Source organism: Apium graveolens, chromosome 4, assembly GCF_009905375.1.
Source record: "Apium graveolens cultivar Ventura chromosome 4, ASM990537v1, whole genome shotgun sequence".
Taxonomy (NCBI): Eukaryota; Viridiplantae; Streptophyta; class Magnoliopsida; order Apiales; family Apiaceae; genus Apium; species Apium graveolens.
In genome coordinates this window covers 268590144-268608060 of record NC_133650.1, presented here as the reverse complement: position 1 = coordinate 268608060, position 17917 = coordinate 268590144, and the positions used below count along the sequence as shown (strand labels likewise).

The 17917-nt window shown below is 28.5% G+C and overlaps 1 protein-coding gene and 1 pseudogene across 1 annotated transcript; both read left to right on the top strand.

Annotated features, from left to right (window-relative positions):
• Positions 1 to 3898: 3898 nt before the first annotated feature.
• LOC141719621 (uncharacterized) lies at positions 3899 to 4788 on the top strand. The gene is made up of 2 exons (XM_074521995.1): positions 3899 to 4588; positions 4705 to 4788. The coding sequence occupies exons 1-2, from the start codon at positions 3899 to 3901 to the stop codon at positions 4786 to 4788; spliced, it is 774 nt and encodes a 257-aa protein (XP_074378096.1).
• Positions 4699 to 13459, top strand: LOC141719620 (ABC transporter E family member 2-like; annotated as a pseudogene).
• Positions 13460 to 17917: the final 4458 nt, after the last annotated feature.

Sequence of the window (17917 nt, the reverse complement as noted above, 5' to 3'; positions counted from 1 at the left end):
TTTAGCATTATATTCGTTTACTATAAATTAAAAATTGATAAACTAAACTGGACTAGTACAAGAAAAATAAAAAAACATAAAACTCACAATATTAAAAAAAATAGAAAACTCACAATATTTCGTTATAATAAAAATTCGAAAATACTATTTCGAAAAAATAATTAAAAAATATTTTTTCCCTCAAAAATTTTAAATTCAATATTAAATTTAAATATTTTAGTTTAAAATATTAATTCTATAATATCAAAATATAAGTTCGAAAAATTATTTAAAAATTCATTTTTAACAAAAAAAAATTAGAAAAATAAAGCGAGGAAGAACCATTACATTTAAAATAACGTCCTCCAGCAGTGTTTCATTGCACTAGCCGCAATGAAACAATGATGTATGTGGTAGAGGGTATTTTTTTTTATTTGTTACGAAAAATATTTAGCATTCTCGGGGCTGAGTTGTTTTATATTTTTTTATAGGTAACGAAAAATTGATAAAAATCCATTTTTTTTAGTTTTCCACATTTTCAATTTTTAGCATTATATTCATTTACTATAAATTAAAAATTGAAAAACTAAATTGGACAAGTACAAGAAAAAAAAACATAAAATCACAATATTAAAAAAAACATGAAACTCATAATATTCCCTTATAATAAAAATTCGAAAATACTATTTCGAACAAATAATTAAAAAATACATTTTCACTCAAAAATTTTAAATACAATATTAAATTTAAATATTTTAGTTTAAAATATTAATTCAAAAATATCAAAATATAAGTTCGAAAAAATATTTAAAAATTCATTTTTAACAAAAAAAATAAATTAGAAAAATAAAGCGAGGAAGAACCGTTACATTTAAAACAACGTCCTCTAGCAATGTTTCATTGCACTAGCCGCAATGAAACAATGCTGTAGGTGACAAAGGGTATTTTTTTTTTATTTGTTACAAAAAAATATTTAGCATTCTGGGGGCTGAGTTGTTTTATATTTTTTTATAACTAGCGAAAAATCGATAAAATTCCATTTTTTTTAGTTTTCCACATTTTCAATTTTTAGCATTATATTCGTTTACTATAAATTAAAAATTGTTAAACTAAATTGGACAAGTACAAGAAAAATAAAAAAAAACATAAAACTCACAATATTAAAAAAAACATAAAACTCATAATATTCTGATATAATAAAAATTCAAAAATACTATTTCGAACAAAAATTAAAAAATACATTTTACTCAAAAAATTTAAATTCAATATTAAATTTAAATATTTTAGTTTAAAATATTAATTCAAAAATATCAAAATATAAGTTCTCAAAAATATTTAAAAATTCATTTTTAACAAAAAAAATAAATTAGAAAAATAAAGCGAGGAAGAACCGTTACATTTAAAACAACGTCCTCTACCAATGTTTCATTGCACTAGCCGCAATGAAGCAATGTTGTAGGTGGGAGAGGGTATTTTTTTTATTTGTTAAGAAAAAATATTTAGCATTCCGGGGCTGAGTTGTTTTATATTTTTTTATAGCTAACGAAAAATCGATAAAATTCCATTTTTTTTTAGTTTTCCACATTTTCAATTTTTAGCATTATATTCGTTTACTATAAATTAAAAATTGATAAACTAAATTGCACAAGTACAAGAAAAATAAAAAAAACATAAAACTCACAATATTAAAAAAAACATAAAACTCATAATATTCCCATATAATAAAAATTCGAAAATACTATTTCGAAAAAATAATTAAAAAATACATTTTCACTCAAAAATTTTAAATTCAATATTAAATTTAAATATTTTAGTTTAAAATATTAATTCAAAAATATCAAAATATAAGTTCGAAAAATTATTTAAAAATCCATTTTTAACAAAAAAATTAAATTAGAAAAATAAAGCGAGGAAGAACCGTTACATTTAAAATAACGTCCTCCAGCAATGTTTCATTGCACTAGCCGCAATGCTATAGGTGGATTGAGGGTATTTTTTTTATTTGTTACAATAAAATATTTAGCATTCCGGGGGCTGAGTTGTTTTATATTTTTTTATAGGTAACGAAAAATCGATAAAATTCCATTTTTTTTAGTTTTCCACATTTTAAATTTTTAGCATTATATTCGTTTACTATAAATTAAAAATTGATAAACTAAATTGGACAAGTACAAGAAAAATAAAAAAAAAAACATAAACCTCACAATATTAAAAAAACATAAAACTCATAATATTCCCATGTAATAAAAATTCGAAAATACTATTTCGAACAAATAATTAAAAAATACATTTTCACTAAAAAAATTTAAATTCAATATTAAATTTAAATATTTTAGTTTAAAATATTAAATCAAAAATATCAAAATATAAGTTCAAAAAAATATTTAAAAATTCATTTTTATCAAAAAAAATTAATTAGAAAAATAAAGCGAGGAAGAACCGTTACATTTAAAACAACGTCCTCCAGCAATATTTCATTGCACTAACCGCAATGAAACAATACTGTAGGTGGCAGATGGTATTTTTTTTATTTGTTACGAAAAATATTTAGCATTCCGGGGGCTGAGTTGTTTTATATTTTTTTATAGTTAACGAAAAATCGATAAAATTTCATTTTTTTAGTTTTCCACATTTTCAATTTTTAGCATTATATTCGTTTACTATAAATTAAAAATTTATAAACTAAATTGGACAAGTACAAGAAAATTAAAAAAAAAACATCTAACAAAAATATAAAACTCACAATATTAAAAAAACATAAAACTCACAATATTAAAAAAAATTATAAAACTCACAATATTCCGTTATAATAAAAATTCGAAAATACTATTTCGAATAAATAATTAAAAAATATTTTTTCACTCAAAAATTTTAAATTCAATATTAAATTTAAATATTTTAGTTTAAAATATTAATTCAATAATATCAAAATATAAGTTCGAAAAATTATTTAAAAATTTATTTTTAACAAAAAGAATAAATTAGAAAAATAAAGCGAGGAAGAACCGTTATATTTAAAACAACGTTCTCCAGCAAGGTTTCATTGCACTAGCCGCAATGAAACATTGATGTAGGTGACAGAGGGTATTTTTTTTTATTTGTTAAGAAAAAATATTTAGCATTCCGGGGGCTGAGTTGTTTTATATTTTTTTATAGCTAACAAAAAATCTATAAAATTTCATTTTTTTTTGTTTTCCACATTTTCAATTTTTAGCATTATATTCGTTTACTATAAATTAAAAATTGATAAACTAAATTGGACAAGTACAAGAAAAATAAAAAAATATAAAACTCACAATATTAAAAAAAATATAAAACTCACAATATTCCGTTATAATAAAAATTCGAAAATATTATTTCGAACAAATAATTAAAAAATATATTTTCACTCAAAAAATTTAAATTCAATATTAAATTTAAATATTTTAGTTTAAAATATTAATTCAATAATATCAAAATATAAGTTCGAAAAATTATTTAAAAATTCATTTTTAACAAAAAAAATAAATTAGAAAAATAAAGCGGGTGTCCTCCAAGAATGTTTCATTGCACTAAACTTTTATTGCACTAGAACCAGCACCATGATAAAAACAATCGTATGCGTATATATAAACACGTAAAAGTTAAAATAGATATAACAGGAATTGTCAAACGGAAACAAATCAATTACCGGGCCAGCAGAAGAAATTTTACCACTTCCAAATCCTAAATGGACTTGAATACATTACCCCATGCCCTATAAATTCAGCTGAAGGTACGCATATAAATTACCTGTCCGATTATTATTATAAAGTATTTGATTTATTCTGCCGAATATATATATATATTACTGTAATAAAGCCTAAATATACAATTTATATACATATATTATTATCAGATCACTATCATACTTGTTGTGTTTGATTTAAGTCTGTCAAGGATGGGGGAAAGAAAACCACAGAACAAGTACATTCCACCTGATTTCAATCCGGCCAAAATCCCTAAGAAAAGAATTGGCAATACAAAGCAGTCTGTTATTCGAAATATGTGTCCCATGAAAATCCGCTGTAATTTCTGCGGACATTATATCGATAAGGGGACTAAGTTTAATCAACGAATAGAAGAGGTTATTGGCCAGAAATATCTAGGTCATATTAAGATATTTAGGTTTTATTTCAACTGCTCCAACTGTTCTTCCGAGATTGTAATGTTAACTGATCCCAAGAATTCTGATTATGTGGTGGAGTCGGGTGGGACACGGTGCTTTGAGCCTTGGCGGGAGGGAGATGAGGAGGAGGTAGAGGTTGGGGATTATATGGAGTGTTTGGAGAAACGTAGTCGGGACTCAAAACGAGAGATGGATAGGCTTGCTGCATTACATGAACTTAAGTCTTTCAACTCCAGACGTTCAAAAATTAGTGTTGATTTGTTGCTTGATAATTTGAGGCCCAAGGAAGAGAAGAAGCATGAGGATGAGGTTAAGTTGTGTGCGGAAGATGAAGCTATTATTGACTCTAGGTTTCGTGGAGGTAAGGGAGAGATTGTTAGGAGGATTATTGATGATGAGGATGATTGGGATGAGTATTCTGCTGGTGAACCTTTTAGTAATAATAATTTGAAGAAAAGAAAGGTTGTTTTGGGGGAATTTACTAGGAATCCTACTGAAGTGCTATATGAAGGAAGTATTTTTGGTAGCTCTAAAAGCAAAGGTACTTCTGGTACACTTCGTGGTACATTCGTTTCCAGTTCCGTGAAAGCAACCATTTCCGCAGTCAAGAAAAAGACACTGAACAGAGAAGAGGGAACGGAGAAGACAATTTTGAAAGATAACAAACAAGGCAAGAGTAACACTGCCCTACAGTATTTATGCAAAGACTATGGCAGTGATGAAGAAGATTAGTCTCCTACAACATTCCAGACAGATTAGATGCAAGTCTCAATATATGACTGGTATTTGACACTTGCATTAGGAAATAATCATAAGTTGTTTTTTATCTTAGTGTTGCTTATGTTATAAAATTTGACAGTTTTCTAATGGTATGTTTTCAGAGGATTAATTATATTTTCATCAAACCATCCATGTGAATGTTTAAAACACATACTACTTGTTTTTGTACGTAGATCTTTTAGATTAATTTTTATCGTTAGCTTCTCCTCCAGTTTTATTTTGTTCTAGTTGTTGAACCTTTTTTTCTATTTTCTTTTTCGATAAAGTTGTGATTTTATTCGTCGTAGAATTATTTCTGAATTGCCTAATTTTCAGTACTATTCACTAATGTTCTACGAATTCGAGTCCTAATTAAGTTTTCAGTCTGCTTTAAGTTTGATGCTTTGCAACAGCCTGCTCTTACAATGAAAGTGTGATACACTCTAGAATTTGAGACACTGTATTTTGTTCTAGTATTGGTCTTCTACTTTTGTTTTTATATTAGTTCACTACTTGTTTGCAGGTAAACATTGCATTGAAGTCACATCTGCAGCTAAAATTGCTTCCATCTCCGAGGAGATTTGCATTGGATGCGGGATATGTGTTAAGGTTGTTAATTATAGGCTCTAATTAATGACTATCGGAGTATGTCTGTAGGATGTGCTAAGCTGGTATTCTTTCTCTATTTGATGCAGGAATGCCCTTTTAAGGCAATTCAGATCATTAACCTTCCTAAAGGTTTGGACAAGGAAACAACTCACCGTTATGTTCTCAACACCTTTAAATTGCATAGGTAACAAAATTATAGAACTTCATTACTAAAGTTTTGGAATCATATAAGTCTTGATAGTTTATATTATTTTTACTTTTATCTACAGGCTACCAACTCCTAGGCCGGGGCAAGTTCTTGGTCTAGTTGGCACAAACGGCATCAGGAAGTCGACTGCCCTCAAAATTTTAGCTGGGAAATTGAAACCTAATCTTGGTCGTTTCAATGTAAAGTTTATTAAATTTTTGTTCCATTACTTAATTACTGAAACAGTGAATTCCTTTCTAATTCGTACTTCAGAGTAAAATTCTAGTTGCAATTAGGCTTATAGATATCTCAAAAACGAGCTCCAGCCTAGGATTTATCTAGTGGTGAAACCATATAAATATCAGTGCTACTTTCACATATTACTGCATTTTTTAATAATAAAAAGTATATGCTGACAGTTTTTTCTTGTCTTTACGATAAGGTTTATTATAATATATAACTGATAAATGATTACTCCAGGAAGCAGTGGTTACTTTTACAAGTCTGGGTCTGGATTTGGTACATGAGTATGAAATCAAAGTTAGCGGAATCACTACTGGCCCAAACGGAGATACTCCTGGCATGAATAAACCGGGGACTTGTAAAATTGATAGCAACGCTATAAAAGGCATGCATCTGTATAAATTTGAAGAAAAGCGGGCTATGGCTGTGGCAGCACTCTAACTTCTTCATCAGAAGCTGGTTGGTGAACATTTTTTCCCTTAACCTATATTGATTTGTTCCCTTTTTCCTCTCAAAAATCTAGTTAACAGTAGTAGCTCTTCTGTTTCTTTATAAATCAAATTAAAAACTTGAACTACCTTAAAGGATAAACATAGAAACTAGTTTCAAGAAAGCAGGGTTAGGAAATGTAATGGGCAAGGAAGGGAAGATGAATTCAGACCAGGGCTTTCGTCAACTGCTGAAATAAATTTACTTAAAACAAATGAAACACAGAGAAACTGCAATTTGAAAGTAATGTCAAATATAATTTCAAAATCAATTTTCAACATCCACTACTCCCACAACGCGTTGAATTCAATTTATAAGATGGAAAAAATATATCTTTATAAACAGTAAAATAACTACATTACAAATATCTTACATAATTATTGTTCTAATAATTATAAGAGAAATTTCTAGAAAACTGTCACAAATATGATCTAAACGATTAAAAGCATATCTGTTACGGGGACAAGCATATCTGTTACGGGGACAAGCATATCTGTTACGGGGACAAGCATATCTGTTACGGGGACAGGCATAACTTTGTTTTTGAAAGAACTATAGAAAATAACAACTTAACCATCTCTCAGTGTTACTGTGAACTTTCAAGAATTAACATAACGATTTTTCTAGTTATAACAGAAACCGACATGAGATGCCAGTTGCAATATTGAACTATTATTATTATTTTTTTTAGATTAGTTGCAATATTGATTACTATATCCCAAATTTGAAACTGAAATTCTGAATAGACAAAGAAAATGATAAAATTGTAATAATGCTGCTCCAACACTGTACGTAAGAAGATGACATTATAGTACACCACCGCAACTGCGCAAGTATGATGAGCACAATAAAATTTTACGGAGACAACTGTTTGAGTATCACCTACATGATGTATACCTAATATTCGTATTGTACATATTACTCTTCTCAATCAGCAGCTGACTACATAATTCATATCTTTTGCTTCCAAACCTTACACTTGCTCAGTTCAACAGATATATAGGTAATAATGTGTCAAATACAATAGCAGAACCATTTTAGCATAAGTTACAACGGCATAGTTACACCTAACTCTTAATAAAGAGCTTTCAGGAAAAGAGGATGAGTGTCTTCCCCTGATAAATCTGTCTGTAGCTTCTCAATGTGAGGCCATATCTGTCAAAAACAAGGCATGTCAAAAAGGGAGACAACATGTGCAGCAGCCATTTCTTACGTTACGTATAAAAAATCCAAAAAACAGGTTTCACTTCCTCGTTAAATAGCTAGTTTTAAGTCTGGATGATCTTGTTATGGATACTAAATAAAACAGGTTTGTCTTTTATTTTATGCATTATATAGTTTTCCTTGGAATTCATGATGTATTCAATTCATAGAACTTAATGTATTTCCTAAATAGTGCTCGATACAGTGATGCCAAACAAAACCAGAACTTACAGAGATGCCGAACCAAAAACCAACTTTGACAAGTGAGAGCATAAGAATATAAATTCGATTTAACATATAGAACCCCATCTGTACATGAACTCTAATGGACCAATTATATCATCATTTTGTTACAAATCAACCAAATGATGCATTTTGACATTAGTTGACCTCTTCCTTTATTGATTTCACCTAATTAGGAAGTGGAGTGGATAGCACTCTCGACGTCTAATTAGTCTAAGTTCCTAAAACTTGGAAAATTAAAGCTCAATAATACTATTGTTTTTAAGTTTTTAGACGTATTCAGCTTATGAGATCGTGATTTGTGCGCTTTTTTTTTATGAAGTTTTTCTTTCGAAGTTTGGAGTTTGTTTACATTGCATTTGTCAGATCAACTCTTAACCTCAATACAAGATTTACCCTTACAATGTAAAGATGTTTTTTTTTTTTTTTTTTTTTTTTTTTGCTAAATGTAAAGATGTTTTTTAGAGTACACAAGGCTGTAATTTGGTGAATGGGGCACATTGCATAAATATTTGATGTTCATGCTCAAGTGGTTTCTTATATTTCGGTATCGAGTATGTGTTTTTAGTTTACTTATTAGTCTCCCCAAAAAACAATTTTTGTCAGTCAATCAGTCATTTTCAAATAACAAATTTGGCATGTTCTTTTTTGTATTTTCAATGTTGCAATTGTATATCCTAAAGTTGCTATATATATTAAGTCAGCGCTCTGTCAGGTGTTTCAATTCATTTGCAAGGTGCTGAACAATCTTTGCTTATTCTCGAGAATTTCCAAAAGGAAGAATGGAAAATATGTGAGATTTGTTTTGTCAGGAGCGTCTGATTTAAATTTTGACAATTTTGTTGGCATATATGCAGAGGAGACTTCAGCACATTGCTGGACACAAGATAACATTGGGTCAAAAAGGATACTCTATCTGTTTAACTAAAATTTAATTATAATATTGGATTATGGTATAGCTTCCAGATATGGTAGGGATTATTCACTCTTTTTTATTCCAAACGTAGCCTTGTACGTGGCTAAGATAAATGCTTTCTGCAATTATAAGTAGTTCTCCAGTTTTGCATACATGGAGTTGTACACAGCTCGAAGTAATGACATTCAGATAGTGACAGTCAACGTCACTCTAAATGATGCTTTAAATTACGTTGTTTCTTGCGTTTAGACACATTTAACATATATTCTAAAAATAACTCTTGCACATGTTGTTATGCTAGTGGTAAAATAACAGGCAAGTAAGCATGATAAATTCAAGGTTGTAGTTTGTTAGTATGTTTCTTCCTCATACTTTTTTTTTGAAACCCTTCTTCATACCTAGTTTTCTGTTGTATATATAGTTTTAGTTTTCAGTCTGATTTGGCTTTAGATATATAGATGGGTGATTCAAGGGATCTTAAGTTTCTCTAATGATCGAGTCTTTACTATGTCCAAGAAGCAGCCTTCAATCAGAAGTTAATCTTAAAGGAGAACTAGGAGATTCTTCCAGTTCGTTGTTCATAAATTGCAACGGAGTTCCATGTAGGTTGTCAAGCACACCCAATGGGTGCATACCAGGTCAGGTCGAGATTTGGTAAGGTTCTTGATAAATTGCTATGATGACTGAATGTCAGTTCCTGGAAATGTTTGTCACCGCATATAACGATTAAGTTCCTGAGGTAATGGATGCATACCAGAGTAATGAGAATGATTTGGCATTTTAAGGGAATGGGGAGAATGGTTACCTGAGATTCCCCCATTTCAATATATTAAATTCTCATTCAAATTCCACTTGGATGGTTGAGTTCAGATTCTAATTAAGTTATGTCATACGTGAGAGCACCTCCAACAGCCTTGCTATCTTTCTAATATGCCAATCATAGCCATGAGAGCATAGCAGTTTTTAAAGACTGAAAGGCCAGAGCTTAAAATTTTGCTGAGAACAGAGCATAATTTTCCCAAGTACCCTAAGCCGAGGCACATCAATGTTATAAAATATCTCTTTCTTCTTCTTCTTTATTTCTACTTTTGATTTTACCGTTGTGCTCTTTGTTTGTGTATAAGTTGTTCGCTGGAGTATCGAATATTCGTTGATCAGAGCATTCACTATTTCACTGGGCTCTGGCAGTTCAGAAAAATATTCATTGAACACAGAGTGAGATAACTAGTTTTGTTGATGCGCACACATTTTAAGAAAAATAAATTTAAATAATATTTTATCGATAAAATTTTAAATCATGATATTAATTCCAAAATCAAACTTATAGGAGTATTTAGAGTTGTTATTGAGAATTAAAAAGTAAAAATGATTTTATTCTTATTATTCTTATTATTATTGCTAAACATAATTTGTAAAATAATTTTTTTAAAAAAATAATGTTTTGAATGGATGATAAATCATTCTCCTAATTATAAATTTACTTTTTAGGTAGGAGTTGGAGACGTGTAGGGTGGAAAGTGTGCATGTAACAAAAGCATTGTTAAGATGACACCTGGCCCTTATAGCTTGTCCATATTCCACCACCATACTCACCTACGTGTACTCCTAATACAGCTCCTCTTTATGTAACCTCCTCCTCCCTCCCTTATATTCACACCATCTCTCTACATTTTCTAATTTATGTTCTGTAGAAAGTCTTGTGATTATTATTTTGAAGCTTCTGCGTGTTATACAGCCTGCTTTAATGTGAATTGCATTATGAGTTAAGTTTATATTGTGTTTTTAGTAACAATTAAGTGCTAGTTTAGTGATCTTATGCAGTGGTCTTGGTTGCTCTTATAGCTTGGGTGTATACATAATAATATGTGTGATATTGGGTTTTGTAAATATTACGGGAGTCTCGGATGCAATCTGTATGCACCACGCAGACTTTCTAGGCAAAGTAGGAGATCTGCTGTGTTATCGTACATATATTCATGTGATCTGCTGTGTATAAAGGTTGTATCCAGGTTCCCGTAACATTTGCAAAAGGCATGTCAGATGGATATATGTTATCTATCCCCCCTAGCTTTATGCTTGTATTAACACCTAATTAGAGAGTTTAAGGCAGAGACATGAACTGTATCTGTCGATTTGATGTTTCGAACTAATCTTGTTTGATGTGTCTACATGATCTTTTAAGATGAATTGGAAGAAGATATCATTGGCTGGACCTGAACCCCTTCCTTGTTGGTAAAGACGGAGACAGCAGCACTGATTAAAATGGTTGCATCTGATACTCCTGTTATATTTTAACAAAAGCTTGTGAAATGTTTATAATGTACTCGATTTATCATATATTTTCTCTTAAGTGTTTCAACCGCAACAAAATGCCTCTACTGCTTATTGACGTTATCTAGGTTGCTGCTACTGAGCAGCAAATGCAACTGCCACCACAAATTCCTGACACCAGCAATACAAATTCTTCTTAAGTTTTGATTATTATCAATGACACTAGGATTTTTTTCAGCTTTTGGTTTTTGTCTATTTTAATATATTTGTATATTAAAATATATTAAGATGTTGGAGTTTTTTTCATTCATTTGCATTTCCAATGAAATTTTCCTCTATTTTTCACATTGATATGCATGATAATATCTAATAAATTGAAATAATGTTGTTTTGTTATAGAATTTTGTTATCTCAAATTACATGTACATCATTCTAAGACAGAGTCCATTGCACTTGATGATCTTTGCAGGCTGGTTCATTGAAGCCTGAAAAAGTGGATGGGTTTGGTACCAATATACCCAAGTTAAATGTATCATACAAGCCCCATACATTTAGTCAGGAATCTAAAAGAACAGTTGGGAATCTGCTACACGATACAATTTATGATAAGTACACTGACATTCAGTTTAAATCAAGTGTTATGAAGCCACTTTTAATTGAGCAATTGATAGACAAAAAAGTAGCAAATCTTTCTGAAGGGGGAGATGCAAAGAGTTGCAATATGTCTGTGCCTTGGGAAGGTAACTATTTTTTTTTTTTGTGTAACTTAGCGTCATTGGTTACTTATTTTAGCTGTAGAGTGAATCAATTCAGTGCTTAAATCCTGCTCAGGTGGCCAACCAAAGTACATGTATTGCTTTAAACTCATCTTAGTTTGTGAACGCTTGCAGACTGCATATATATATTTGATTGATGAACCAAGTGCACATCTCGACTCCGAGCAACGTATCATTGCATCTAAAATCATAAAGAGGTTTATACTACATGCAAAAAAAACCAGCATTCTTGGTTGAAGACGACTTTATAATGGCAACATATCTGGCTGACAGGGTCATAGTGTATGAGGGAAATCCATCAATTGATTGTGTTGTAAAATCTCCCCAATCTCTGTTGTCCGGAATGAATGTTTTCTTATCGGTATGCCTCACTAGCCAACCTCATACGACCTTTGTCTTGGCTAAAAAGAGAGATTCATTTACTACTTGGCTAGTAAATTTACTAATTTAATTTCTTCCTGTCATATAGCAACTGGACATTACATTTAGGCGGGATCCAACCAATTTTAGGCCTAGAGTCAACAAACTAAACTCTGCTAAGGACAGGGAGCAGAAATCAGCTGGGTCCTATTATTACCTAGAAGGCTAAGAGGTTTGTTTGCTTTTTAATGAATCTGTATTTGCTTAATTATAAAAGTATGTGGTGAGGGGTAGTAAGGACTCGTACCCCTGACTTGCTCACACGGGAAAGGGAAGGAGTCTTTGTTCTATTATTTACTTTTTACAACTTAATATCAATCAATTGAACTCCCACCCTTCAGCCTAAATAATTAGCAAATTTTATTGCTCGTTCAAAAGCTGAACCCTTCTTTTCAAAGGTACAGTACAAAATATAAATTAATTTGCATTTTCTGGTTGTTTACTAATATTCTTAATCTGATCCTGACAGGTCAGCAACCATTGATTTACATACAGCTTATAGAATTTAGAGACTTCTTGAAGAATAATTTGGCCATTTCATGTTTAAAAAAAAGTTTTGCTTGGAACATTTCATTACTTGATAATAGGTTTAGCTGAAATATTTTCATAAAAATAAAAGAAATTTCCAATCTTTCCAATAATGATCCGGTATGTAGCCATGCAAATAATACAAGTCTAGCTGTAATAATATTGTTAAAACGTATCAAGTTCGTTGTACATGATATTGAAATTCCCTGCAATTCTGAAAGAATCGGATGATTCATGAAAGATGATGGCTCATAGACTAGAAGTATAGTCCGTTGAGACGCCTGAAGTTGCAGAGCCCAAGATGACGGGGAAGTCGAAATAGGGTATAGCATTCACCAGGGACTCCGCTGAGCTGTTCTTGATTCATCAACTCTATAATTGTTTAAATGGATTTGCTTATTTGGTATACGATTAATATGATAGGATACTTAAATATATAGAAATAACTGTTATGTGTAAATTGTTATGGATTGTAGAGAAATTATAAAATCATGTTTTATGATTTATATATCTGTGTGTCTTTCCTGTTTAGGGTTATCAGATATAGAAAACGATCCCCAATCAATCTGGTATCAAAGCTAGAAAATAGGCCGAGAAGATGAACAGTAAATTACTGTAGCAAATAGTAGTAAAGTTCAAAATTTTGGTATGAATAGTAACCAATGAATAGTAAAAAATGAAATATCAATATTAAAATATAATAATTAAATGAGATCTCCAGCAAAAATAGTAAGAGATAATAATAAAAGTTATAAGTCTAAAATAATAGCAAATCTATTAATTTATTTTATAGTAGAAAATAAAGAAACAAAACAAATGTGGAAGAAAAATCTATATAGACAGTTAATATATTTATATAAATAAAATAAATAAATATTTTATTGATGGAAGATTATAAGTTAGAAAGTATTAAAATGATAGCAGATAAAAACTTTACTTTTAATAAAGATATAAATCAATATATTGAAAGTTGTAAAATAAGTATGCAAATAATAAATGAAAAAATAGATATTATAGCTAGGTTACGAACAATGTTGGAAGAAAGAGATGAAAAAATTAGAAGACTGAAAGAAAGAAATCTTTTAATAAAACGAGAAAAATTTATTAAAGAAACTAATTTAGAAATTCAAATAAAAGACTTAAAAGAAGTATTAACTGAACAATATAAATTAATAAATGATTTAAGGCAAAAAATTAAAAAATGAATTGGATAGATCCAAATGCAATAACTAGAAATAATAGAAAGATAAAAGAATTAATAAAAAATCAAGAAAAACTAGAAATAGAACTAGAAAAATTGCAAAAAAGAAAAAATGAAATTGAATGGACAAGAGAAAATAGGGATGAAATAATAAGATGTTATCAACAACTTGGAAATATGATAATAACATTTAGAAATAATAAACTAAGAATATACGGACTTAAAAGAATAATTTTATCAAGTAATATAACTGGTACAGTTTGAAAAAATGTCATTAGAAAAATCAAGTGAAAAACAAGATGTATATTATCAAATGGATGAATACGAAGAAGGAACATCACAAACTCTAAGTTTTAAACCAGAAATATATAATCAAATCCAAAGTGAAACAGAAGAACTAACAATAAAAAATATATTGAAAACATCATATTTTGAAAAAAATAAAGAAGTTAGATATATAGCTCAAAAGCATGAAAATGTAATAGACATAGATACGATAAATGGAAAAGCAAAAATAAATTTAATAACAGATGGTTTGATAAAAAGAGAACTATCTAAATTAAAACAAAAAGAAGCAAATAAACTAAAAAATATTTATTTTGGAGCAATAGAATTTACAATAAAAACATATTTTCAGATACTCCTACGTACTAGACGATAGAATAATAGGAAATATACAAGATTCATTAATAGCAGTAGTAAAAGGGAACTTAATATATCAGAAATTAAAATTTATAATACAGCTTGATTTTAGCATATCATTAAGAGATGAAAATAAAGAAAGATCTTTAACATTATATTATAAATTAGATGGAATAAAAATGCAAAAGGGAAGTAAAGTAATTAGTATAGAAACTAAAATAGTATATGCTATGACCGGAAACCATCATGTAAAGAAACAAACGGAATTAGGAATAATAGTACCAAAATTATATAATGATATATTAGAAAAAATTGAACATAAAGAAGAATCTCAAATAACAATCCCAGAAGAATTTACAATAGACTTTAGTAATAGACAAATAATTCCAAGACAAAGAATTAAACTAATATTGGAAGGATCTAGATTAAGTTTTAGAAGAGAACAAAACCCTATAAAATTAGTTAGATCAATGAGTATGACCAGTAGAAAATTAGATTTAATAAAATTACCGTGTTATGAATCAGATAAATTAAGAATAAAAACAATAAATATTTAATGGAATATTTGCCAAAGAAGTCATAACATAAATAAATACTGGAGCAACAAAATGTCAAATACATATATGATATAACTGAATTTGACTCAAACAAATGTGAGGAAATAGAACCTCAAATAATAACTGAACCAAATAGTTCGAGAGAAACAATAATAACAAAAGGTATAAAATTAAGATTAAAAATTTTAGACTTAGAATATAATATAAGTCTAGGAGTGATAAAAAATGACGTTAGTTATCAACTATTATTAGGAATGGATTTCTTAAATAAAATAAAATATAATATAACGAATGAAGGAATAAAAATAAATGATCAGAATAAATTAAGATTTATAGACAGAATATGAACCTTGAAAAGGAGATAAACGAGAAGAAAGATGAAATAGAAACTATTAATAAGATAATAAAAGAAACATTAATTATGTCTCAAGAAAAAGAACTACAATACTTAAAAGAAAAAGAACTACTGGAGGAAGAAGTAAAAGAATTAGAGAAAATAAAAGGTAAGAAAAGAAAAACATGGATAATTGAAGGAGAATGGAGAAAACGAGTTTATAAATATGAATAATACTGAAAACCAAATAAAAGATATTTGGAACGAAATATTTATAAAAGAAAGTTTAAATGCTATATTAAAAAAGATGGAAGAAAATCAAGAAATTAATAGAAAAATAATTAAGGAAGAAATAACAGCGTTATGGAATATGTCAGAAATCCCAATCTTTAAACAAATATTAGATAAGTTAACCATTATACGAAATAGTTTAGAACAAAATAAAGAAAAAAAAATAATTAAATACGAAACAGAAGAACCAGAAATAGTACCTATAACAGTAATAGGAAGAACTAAAGAACCTATATTAATGGATATAAGCAAATCGAAACCGAAAATGACTATAGGGGTTAAAAGAGCAATAAATGATTTAGCAGAACTTCATAAATCAGGAAAATTCTAGAAAAATGTCTATAACAGAACATAGTGCTATAACATTTCTTAAAAAACATGGAAAAGAGTTAATGGAAAAAGAAAGACAAAAATATGAACCTATAAAACAAGAAATAAGAAAAGATAAATTAGAAGAATTAAGAAAATAAAATGCTAAATTAAAAACTAAAACCAATATAGAATGGTTAAATAAATATAAATTTTATAGAAAAAAAATATAAAACCCAAAAGAAAGAATTAAAAGAAACAAAGTTAGAAGTAATAAATGTATTAAAAGAAATAGATAATTTAAGAAATGAGATTTAATCAATTAAAGATAGAATTACAAGGAAAGGAAATTATTAAGTCTGACGATAGTGATCCAGAAACGAATAAAGAACAAGGTGAGAGTAGTAATACAAGTAAAATCAGATAGTAATCTAGGAGAAGGATTAAATTACTCAGAAGAATCAGATAATGAGGAAAAGGAAATAATAATAAAAGAAAATAAAGAAATATTAGAAGCCCTTGGAAAAACCGTAAATGCAATTATAACAAATGAAGAAAAAAGCGATGAAAGTGATATAGAAGAAAGAGAAACTTCGCATAAACAAACAAATTATGAAACCGAATCAGATAATATAATGGATGAAGATGCATACCCAAAAGAAGAAATAGAAGATTATATAATAACTAAAAATAATATTAAAATGCCAGGAAATATACCTATATGACAACAAAATGAAGTACAAGATTTCATAGGATCAATAAACCAAGGAATAAATATGAATGGATATTTTCTAGATTTAGATAATGTATACGACGATCAAGAAATAAGTAGAAGAATAAAAGATTGGAATTTAGGGATGTATATAGCCTTAATGAATTCAAAAAATATAGAAGATCTGGATTATGTTTTTGAACTAATATAAAAAATAATTGTAGGAAAAGCAGCATTTTGGTTAGAAAATATTATTTATGAATTAAAAGGACAAGTAAGAACGTATGCTAGAAGCTGGAAAGATACGTTAAACGCATTTGATATATTATTAAAAAAAGAATTTCTAGGAGAAAGATGGTTTGTAGCTCAAGAAAATATAACAGTAGAAAGAAAATTAGAGATAACAATGTATCTAAATAATATGAAATGTTGTAGGATTAGTAAATTACCAGAATACACTATAAGTTTTACTAAATTCTTTTATGAAGCTAAGTTTTTACCTAATGAAAGCTTAGTATATCAACAACTGTATTATGATCATTTACCTTTACCTTATAATACCGAAATAATTAAAGAATATAATAATCTAGAACCTAAGAAAAATACATTAGGAGAAATAATTAGATTATTAAAAGCATATTTAACTCGAAAATGTGAGGAATATAGAATTCAACAGAGAATTAAAAAGGATAAAAAACAAGGATTAAGAGAAATCTGTAATTTCATAGAGAAAAAATTAATATTTGGATGCGATAATCAAAATTATAAAACTAGAAAGAAATATAGGAAATATAGAAAACCAAATTATAATAATCAAAATGAATATTATAAAAAACAAAATAAAACCTATAGACCTTATAAACCATTTAATCGAAGATTTAAAAGAAGAAAATTTAAAAAATATAGAAATACTCCTGAAAATAGAAAGAGATTTAGATATAAGAGAAAGTTTAGAAAAAGAAATAAAACAAAAATAGCAGATTGTAAATGTTGGAACTGTAATGAAAAAGGACATTATGCAAATAAGTGTCCTAAATTACAACAAAAAGGAGTAAAATACATAGATACTACCGAATTAATAATGAAATTAGAATACATAAG

Bases quoted from the DNA above. Each gene is read 5' to 3' on its own strand.
- LOC141719621 (XM_074521995.1), top strand. From the start codon at position 3,899: ATGGGGGAAAGAAAACCACAGAACAAGTACATTCCACCTGATTTCAAT. The intron at 4,589-4,704 runs GTTGTTTTGGGG...ATTCGTTTCCAG, and splicing joins ATAATTTGAAGAAAAGAAAG to TTCCGTGAAAGCAACCATTT.